Raw genomic sequence first — 8,405 nt, 5'->3', positions numbered from 1 at the left:
CCCCTTCACAGGGGTCGCCGGACTCGGAATAATAGCAAAATTACAGTTATGAAGTAGCAACGATAACGGTTTTATGGTTGGCGGGTCACCACAACATGAGGAACTGTTATTAGAGGGTCTCGGCATTAGGAGGGTTGAGAATCACTTAAGCCACTGAAGGCCTGGTGGTGGTCTCAGGAAGGGAAGACAGGCAAGGGGTGTCAGGGGATGCAGAAGTCAATGGAGGACGGGCTCGGGCCCAGCCCCGCCCACAGTGGGGGCGGAAATGTCACAGGGGGCGTGCTCAGCTCCAGCTCCGCCCACACTGGAGGGCGGGGCTGCCCTGGCCCCCGCAGCTGCCTCCCGCGGTGCTGGGATTTCCAGGCAGTGGAAAATTCTGGGTTCTCTCAGGAGCTAAAAATACGGGTGGCAGCCCCTGGCTTCTCGTTCCGGAATCCCGCGCCTGCCATCCTAGCCGCCCACCCGGATTAGACGCGCTCAGCCTTCACGGCCGCCCGCGCAGGTTCCGGGCCAGCAGCGCCCTGCTGAAGCTGGCAGGGCCTCGCTGGCTGGGGACCCTCCTGCCCAGTCCAGACCAGCCCGGTTGCACCCTGGCCCGGGCTCCAGCAGCCTTGCAGTGGGTGCAGAAAGCGCACCCCGCAGGGTGTACTGTCAGGCTCAGCTCCCTCGGCGTGGAGGGCCCAGACTCCCAAGCCCACCTGACTCTTCCCCGTCCCCTCCTAGGGGAGGGTTCCCCGGAGCAGCGGCCTCTCGGCCGCTGGAGCGCGCTCCTGGACCGCCGTCATTGAGGTTACAGCCTCGTGTGTAACACCCGGGACCCAGAGCAGCCGTCTAGGGAGTGGGGGAACCAGCTCTGCGCCGCCGTCGGCCTGACACCCCCCCCTCCCCCCCAGACACACACACAGACACACAGCTCCAGGGACGTGAGCCAGGCGGGGGGCGGTGGCTTTCCCTGACTCAGAGCAGCTGCCTGGGCATGTGAGCGTCCAGATGGTGGTGCCAGCATCCCGTGCCTGGCCCAGGTGCGGTCGGGCAGCCAGGGAGCCCCCCAGGATGTGGCCGGGAGGAGCAGCCCCACCCACCCCAACGGGCCCCCCAGGCAGACCCCGCTCAACCAGCTGGGCCAGACCTTGCGCTAACTGGCCGGGATTGGCCCTGTATTGGGGCGACTACGGAAAATGTCCCGCGTGGCTGCGTGGTGCGGATGGGGCACTTCCTCTTTATGGAGTGGGTCTGGCTTTGGCTGGGGGTGCTTGGCCCCGGCGGCGCCCCAGATAGTCGCGCTGGGCACCTGGAAAAGCACCCTCAGACGGTGACTGCAAACTGCAGTGCAAATTCCAGCGCTCTGGGCCACACCCCGGGTGCCACGCCCTTGTCCGGTCTGCCACGCCCCGGGGACTGGGGCGCGCTTCCTGGCGCTTGTGGCCGAGCCCCCTGCTGGAAGTCCCTCCCGGGACGGGCGGGATAAGCCTCCTCGGGGAGGACTCTGTCCACAGGCTGGAACCTGTCCCCACGCCCACGAAGGCGAGACGAGGCTGTCCCAGTCGAAGCCCCTCCCCGTCTGGCGCCCGGCCTGCGGGCTCAGGAGGTGGGAGGACGGTGGAGGCTGACCCCCACGTCGGCCAGCGGGGCATCGGAATGCCGGCTGATGGCCCAGTGTGGGCTCGGCTCGGCGCCGCCTGGCGGGCCGCTCTGTGCGCTGCCCTGCCCTGCAGGGCTCACGCCCCGGCGCTGGGCGGGGACCATGGAGTGGCTGCTCACAGCTGGCCCAGCACCGCTCTGTGGGCCAGTGCTGGCTTCCTCCCGTGCTCCTGGAGAGTCGCCCAGGGCCTGACCACTGGGCCTAAGCGTGGAGTCTCCTAAGATGCTGAGCTTTCTGCTTGCAAGCAGGTGGGGCAGTCCCCACCCACTGAGCAAGGAGGCCCCTGGAGTAATCTCCAGGTTAGGTCCTGTGGAGGTGGGGCATGAGCCAGTGGTCCAGGCACTGTGGGTGGGCACCGAGAGCTGGGCAGTGCCAGGAGGGGGGTCAGTGGCTCTGATCAGCAGTCCCCGCTGTGTTTGCACAAGCTCCTGGGAACTGGGGCACCGGAGACCAGAAACATCGTTTGGCTGGGAAATGTGGTTGTCTAGCATCAAGGGACGCTGGGCCTGTCTAGAGAGGGCATGGGATACCAGTGCCTGGCCAGGGAGTTCTCACTGGGCGCACTCCGCCTGTGCCAAGAGGGCAGGACTAGGGCTGCGGAGGCAGGAGCAGGGAAGGGCGGGCCAGAGGCTCTTTAAGCAGCAGCCCCCTGTGGCCTGCCTGTGCAGAGCCCTGTGCCTGCTGGGGTGGTGGAAGCAGCAGCCCCGCTTACTGGCCTTGGGGGGCCCGGGGTTGCCCGGCGGGGCCAGTCCTCCACTGGCATCTGTACACTCCAGGCCAGTAGGGATGGGAAGCCAGGAAGCTATGAGGAGCAGATGGCGGCAGGGCCCTGAGTGGGTGGACAGAGGTGGTCGGAAAGTCTTGAGAATATGGGTGAGTGGGGCCCCGGGAGGGTTTTTACAGCCATCTGGTGGGGTGGGGGACCAGGCTCTCCACCCAACAGGCCTGCAAGCCCACCCAACAGGCAGCCTGCAAGCCCGTACCACCACTGCAGGTCAGTGAGGCCAACTCATAGCAAGTGACCCTCCAGGGCAGCATCGCAGAGCCTGCCCAGGAGCAGACGCCAGGACTCCCTGCAGAACGGCAGGCCAGCCCCAAACTTGGACCTGTCAATTAGCAGCGGTGTGCTTTAACTGCTGTACAACCAGGCTTCCTAGGCCCCCTGGGAAGGGCTGAGACATCCCCTTCAAACCCCCACCCCCACTGCCCACCGGCTGTCCACTGCCTCCAGGGATGCGCCCTAGGAGCAATCTGATTCAAGAGGTACAGGTGGGGAAACTGAGGCTCAGGCAAGATGGAGGGCCAGGCCAGAGCAGGCTCCAAGTCCAGTTCGGAGCCCTTCTCCACCCAGCGAGCCCCACAGGGCACCGGATGGACAGGTAGGACTCCCTGGCACCGCCCCGCTGAAGGCAGAGGTGGTCACAGTGCAGATGCCTGGCAGGCCAGTGCCTTGATCCTGATGGGACAGCAGGGCAGAGGGGCGGGGCCCTCAGTAGAGGGACCTCAAGACACCCCCTGGTTCGAGGGTGAGCCAGGCAAGGGTGTGGGGCCAGGGAGTCAAGGGCCAGGCACCTGTATTCTAGGCCCACTGCCCCATGAGAACTTAGCCAGCCCCTCCCACCAGGGCCCTGGCACTTAGTGAATTGTGCTGCTCCAGACACCCCCACCCCAAAGTCAAAAAGCAGGCCTGTGGGGGTGTGACCAGTTCTCTGGGTGCTGCTGCTGTCTGCTTATCTGTGAAGTGGGGGTGTGGTACACCTGCCCAGGGGGTGGCTGTGGCAGTGAGGTGGGGGGGAGTGAGGGAGCCGGGTCCTGAGCAGGCCTCCCCCAGCACCGCACAGCCGCTCCCAGAGGCTAAATAAAGACCGCAGCCATACAAGGCTGAGGGAAAGCCTGGGAGGGCCCCGACCTAGGAGGCCGTCCCCAGGGGCTGTGGTTGGGGACCTTGTCTCTGCTGGCCCTGCTTCATCCAGGGCCCCGGGAGGGAGAGGGGCCTGGATACCAGCAGAGGTGGCGCCTCCGTCGGACCCCCTTCGCCTGCCCGCCCCCCACTCCCCCCACCCCACTCCCTGGCCACACACATCATGTGACCCCTCTGAACAGCTTAGCCATCCTGATCTGTAGGGGGGGTTGGGGAGGCTGTGGCGCATCGGGTAAGGGAAGGAAGGATATTCTCTTGATGAGGCTCTGATGATATGGTACTACACCAGGCAGGGAGGGTCTGGGGGATATCAGTCCCCTGCCCACACCTAGCGGACAAACCAAGACCCTGAGGTGGCTGGTGTGTGCAGGGCTGTGCCCGGGGGCCGTGGGCGGGCATGCAGTCACGTGCTGACCCTCAGGCCAGCTCCCGTGAGTGACTCTGCCCCTTCAGCCTGCTGTCTGGGCACTTGCCTCCATTCCTGAGGCTGTGGGCGGCCTGGGAAGGGTCCGGCACTCACCCCTCAGACACTCCTAGCAACCTCAGGGCCACCCTGGCTCTTGCCAGGCCACCGGGGCCAGTCGTGTGAACTAGGCAGGGTAGCTGTCCTCCACTCTGCAGGCGGGGCCATATCCCACGTTCAGGGATGGCATGAGATCCAGCCCCGGGTGGTCAGCCTGGGCTTCTGACCTGGTCTTCAGCACAGGGCCACAGGGCGGGGTTGCTGTGGTAACTGAGCTGGGTCGCTAGAATGCACAGGGACAGAGGGCTGCAGGTCCCCTGGGGCTTTCAGGGCTGCGGTTTTAGGATTAGACTGCCAGGCTTTCCCTCTGAAGACCCCCTGAGTGGGCTGTGGTGCAGATCGACGGCCACCTCCCCCAGGACGGGGGAGTGGTGGGGAAAAGCTTTGGCACAAGCCGCTGCGTGTTAATGGCTGCCTGGCAGGTGAGGAAATGGGGCAGAGGACCGACCACCCTAGTGCCAACAGCTCTGCCTCCTCTGGACCCCGCAGTTCGGCAAGATGTCGGTGAAGGGGGGTGCCCAGCACAGGTGGACCGCCCTCAAGGAGAAGCTGGGGCCACAGGACTCGGACCCCACGGAGGCCAACCTGGAGAACGCGGACCCCGAGCTATGCATCCGGCTGCTGCAGATGCCGTCGGTGGTCAACTATTCCGGGCTGCGCAAACGGCTGGAGAGCAGCGATGGTGGCTGGATGGTGCAGTTCCTGGAGCAGAGTGGCCTGGACCTGCTGCTCGAGGCCCTGGCCCGCCTGTCCGGCCGAGGCCTGGCACGCATCGCCAACGCGCTGCTGCAGCTCACCTGTGTGGGCTGCGTGCGCGCTGTGCTCAACTCCCGCCAGGGCCTCGAGTACATCCTCAGCAACCAGGGCTATGTGCGCCAGCTCTCCCAGGGTAAGCCGCCCACCCGAGAGGGTGCCCTGTGCCCAGCCCCTGGCCTGAACTCTGGACACCTCCTCCCTCACCTCTGTCCTGCTGACCCCCCCTCCCGCCCCGCAGCCCCTCAGGCACACAACACTTGGGGAAAACTCACAAGTCCCCCTGGGGAGGCCAGCCCACACCTGCAGGCAGCATCGTCCTCTACCCACCCCACCCCTCCCCCTGCCCAGCCAGCTCCCTGTGTGCAAGGGTCCAAAGTCGGGCTTCTCCTCTGAGCTGCCCCCTCCTCCAGGAAGCACTCCCAAGGTTTCTTTTGTCTAGAGTCCCTGGCATCCTGTGCACCTGAGCCCTAGGGACAGGGGCACCCCAAGGGACCCTTGGTGGGCAGTAGTCTCTCTGTGTCCCTGCCTGCTGGGCTGTGAGACTCCAGGGTGGTCAGAGGGATAGGGGGCAGCAGTGGGGGGAAGACAGCAGCAGGATCCAGAGGTCAGACAGCAGTCCCCGGAGCTTGGGCATGGCTGTGGCCCTCTGCAGAGTCACCCCCAGAACCTTGGGGGCTCTGGAATCAGGTAGAAGGCAGGCTGGAGGTATGAGGTGTCCCAGCTGGGACTGAGGAACTGTGTGAGGATAGAGAACTAGTTCCTGTGGTCAGGCCTCAGCCACCAGAGGGGGTTTGGTCCCACCACGGCCTGGAGGCCCAGCCCTGGGGTGGACAGTGTAAGGTGCAGAGCGGCCCCTGGTGGGCTGTCAGACCCAGACAGGCCAGGGACGTCCAGGCCAGGTGCTGCAGGGCTGGTGGCCACAATTAGCTGCTAGAGGCCCCTACTCCCCACAGCCTTGGACACGTCCAACGTGATGGTCAAGAAGCAGGTGTTCGAGCTGCTGGCCGCCCTGTGCATCTACTCGCCTGAGGGCCACGCCCTGACGCTGGACGCCCTAGACCACTACAAGGTGAGTAGGGGCAGGGGGCACAGGGCCAGGCTGGGACCACTGTCTGACCCCAAGGTTCCCTCAGGCGGTGTGCAGCCAGCAGTACCGCTTCAGCGTCATCATGAGCGAGCTGGCCGACAGCGACAACATCCCGTACGTGGTCACTCTGCTGAGTGTCATCAACGCCCTCATCCTGGGCCCCGAGAACCTCCGAACACGGAGCCAGCTCCGCAACGAGTTCATTGGTAATTGCTCGCCAGTTGGCGCCACCCGCCGTCTCCCAGGGACCCTGCGAAGGCCAGCTGGGGTCTCACCAGAGTTTAGGGCCAAAGCCAGGTGTCCCCACCTATCCGGCCCCAGGCTGGGCACTCTGGATGGAGGTGGGGGGAGGTCTGAGGGAGAGGGGCTGTCCAGGGGCCACCTCGGGCCAATGACTCCCATTCTCTCCAGGGCTGCAGTTGCTGGACGTCCTGACCAGGCTGAGGTGAGTCCCCAAGCCACACCTGCCTGTGCCTGCCCATTCCTGCTCCTGGGCATGGGCACCCCTCGCAGTGGGTTACCCGTTAGTTGCTAACTGCAAGGTCAAGGATTCTGAGAGGACAGCCTGGGACACGCACAGGGCAGTTGCACCCTGTCCTGTAGAGTCGCTGTGAGCCAGTGGCCACTCAATGGCAATGAGGGAGTGACAAGTAGCTCGTCCCCGACATGAGCAGTCACTGGGAGCCCTGTGTTTTTATTTGCTAACTTTGTGTATCCCCATCAACACCAGAAACCCACACAGCCAGGAACCCAGCCTCTTGAGACCAGACACCTGGCAGGGCCCTTTCCAGGCCCGCCCCCTGACTACTGATTCGCTGGCTCTTGGTGCCCTGGCCTCAGGGACGTCTGCTGTGGGTCCAGACCCAGCCAAGGCTAGGAGGGGACTGACCTATCTGAGGGTTTGGTGCATTGGCCAAGGGAGGTGACCCATAGGCCCAGTAACGGCTCAGTGCTGGCCTTCTCGGCCAGCAGCCCCACCCTCCCCGGGCCACAGGGGGCCTGCACAAGGATCTTCCCTCACCCAGGCATCAACTGGTTCTCCCCCCTGCCTGGGCCTCAGGACAGACCCAGCCCAGGGCCTGGTGAGCCTGCCCCCTTCTCAGGCAGAAGGGGCTCACCTGTGAAGCCCTGTGGCTCCCTGATGACCGTGTGCAGAGTCCAGCCACACGTGGGCCTGGGCCTGACTACAGAGCTCACCCATCAGCCCTGAGCCCTGCTAGGAGTCCCTCCGGGGCCCTCCACTCAGCACCGGCCCCCTTATCAGGGACATGGAGGACGCTGACCTGCTCATCCAGCTAGAGACCTTCGAGGAGGCCAAGGCAGAGGACGAGGAGGAGCTGCTGCGTGTGTGGGGGGGCGTGGACATGAGCAGCCACCAGGAGGTCTTCGCCTCTCTGTTCCACAAGGTGGGTCTGACTAGAGTATCCAGCCAAGCTGGGCGCCAATCATTGTCCTCGGCGACTTGGAGGGCAGGGTTCCACTGACCAGAGGTGGTCACGGTGGCCAGAGGACCAGCTGCTACCAGGGCATCTGAGAGGGTGAGAAGCATCATTGGACCACTTCTTAGAGTCCAGTGGTTCTCCCTGAGACAGGCGCCCCGTGCCCCGATCCACACGCAGGCCCAGCCCCACTCCCTGCCGAGCCTGCTTGTTTCCTGGGCTCTGGGGGGTGGGCGGACGCACTCCCATGGATGTGTACAGTGTCAGTCCTCCCCTGACCTGCATCCCGTTCACCCAGGTGAGTTGCTCACCGGCATCTGCCCAGCTGCTGTCGGTGCTGCAGGGCCTCCTGTACTTGGAGCCCGGCCGCCAGGCCAGCCAGTTGCTCTGGGAAGCGTTGGAGAACCTGGTCAACCGCGCAGTCCTGCTGGCTAACGATGGTGAGTGCGCATGCGTGAACCTTGCACTGCGCCCGCGCCCCCCACCCCAGGTCTTCGCGAGTGGACAGGCCTCACCCAGGAAGGGGCGTGGCTTCGTCTGTGGGTGAAGCCTCTCCAGGCAGGACCTCAGGGACCATACTGGTGGGGTGGGGAGGATATGTGTATCTCGGCCTGTGGGCGGGGCCATGAGCCATGGGTGGAGCCTCGCTGAAGGAGGGGCTTCACCCAGGAGGGATCTTGGGCTGTGGGCGGGGCCTCAGTCCTTAACCCTCCTCCATGACTCTGCCTGCCCACAGCCCAGGAGTGTACCCTAGAGGAGGTGGTGGAGCGGCTCCTGTCCACCAAGACCCGGTCCCAGCCTCGCTCCCTGGACCAAGCCCACAAGGGCGTCCAGGCCGACCTGGGTTTGCATGGGAGGCACAGCCCCCAACAGAGCAGAAGGGCCCTAAATGACAAAACTCCAAGTACAAGTGGGGACACAGCCTTGCAGCAGCCCACCCCAGAGCCTCGGACATCCACCCCCACATCACCAGCAGCACCCCTGCCCGACTTGGAGGCCACGTCTCCCCCTCCACCACCACCACCTCCACCCCCCCT

General features: G+C 64.9%; 2 protein-coding genes across 2 annotated transcripts in view; both read left to right on the top strand.

Annotated features, from left to right (window-relative positions):
* The first annotated feature begins 2,395 nt into the window (after positions 1-2,395).
* LOC101649559 (inverted formin 2) lies at positions 2,396-6,378 on the top strand. The gene is made up of 5 exons (XM_004698825.2): positions 2,396-2,515; positions 4,576-4,975; positions 5,796-5,911; positions 5,976-6,135; positions 6,341-6,378. The coding sequence occupies exons 1-5, from the start codon at positions 2,429-2,431 to the stop codon at positions 6,376-6,378; spliced, it is 801 nt and encodes a 266-aa protein (XP_004698882.2). The 5' UTR covers positions 2,396-2,428.
* Positions 6,379-7,197: 819 nt separating this feature from the next.
* The window catches only part of LOC123521440 (inverted formin-2-like), a 12,057-nt gene continuing 10,849 nt past the window's right edge, over positions 7,198-8,405 (top strand). The window contains exons 1-3 of the mRNA XM_045288032.1: positions 7,198-7,335; positions 7,667-7,808; positions 8,105-8,212. Of these exons, the coding sequence (XP_045143967.1) occupies positions 7,198-7,335; positions 7,667-7,808; positions 8,105-8,212 (388 nt within the window). The remainder of the gene's footprint in view (positions 7,336-7,666; positions 7,809-8,104; positions 8,213-8,405) is intronic.

This window comes from Echinops telfairi, unplaced genomic scaffold (genome assembly GCF_000313985.2).
Source record: "Echinops telfairi isolate 266 unplaced genomic scaffold, ASM31398v2 ScPeMD7_18;HRSCAF=68, whole genome shotgun sequence".
NCBI classification, from domain to species: domain Eukaryota; kingdom Metazoa; phylum Chordata; class Mammalia; order Afrosoricida; family Tenrecidae; genus Echinops; species Echinops telfairi.
Note: the sequence above shows the minus strand (reverse complement) of the source record. Positions and strands in the feature narration are given on the sequence as shown.

Bases quoted from the DNA above. Each gene is read 5' to 3' on its own strand.
- LOC101649559 (XM_004698825.2), top strand. From the start codon at position 2,429: ATGGGAAGCCAGGAAGCTATGAGGAGCAGATGGCGGCAGGGCCCTGAG. The intron at 5,912-5,975 runs GTGAGTAGGGGC...AGGTTCCCTCAG, and splicing joins ACGCCCTAGACCACTACAAG to GCGGTGTGCAGCCAGCAGTA. The intron at 6,136-6,340 runs GTAATTGCTCGC...CATTCTCTCCAG, and splicing joins GCTCCGCAACGAGTTCATTG to GGCTGCAGTTGCTGGACGTC.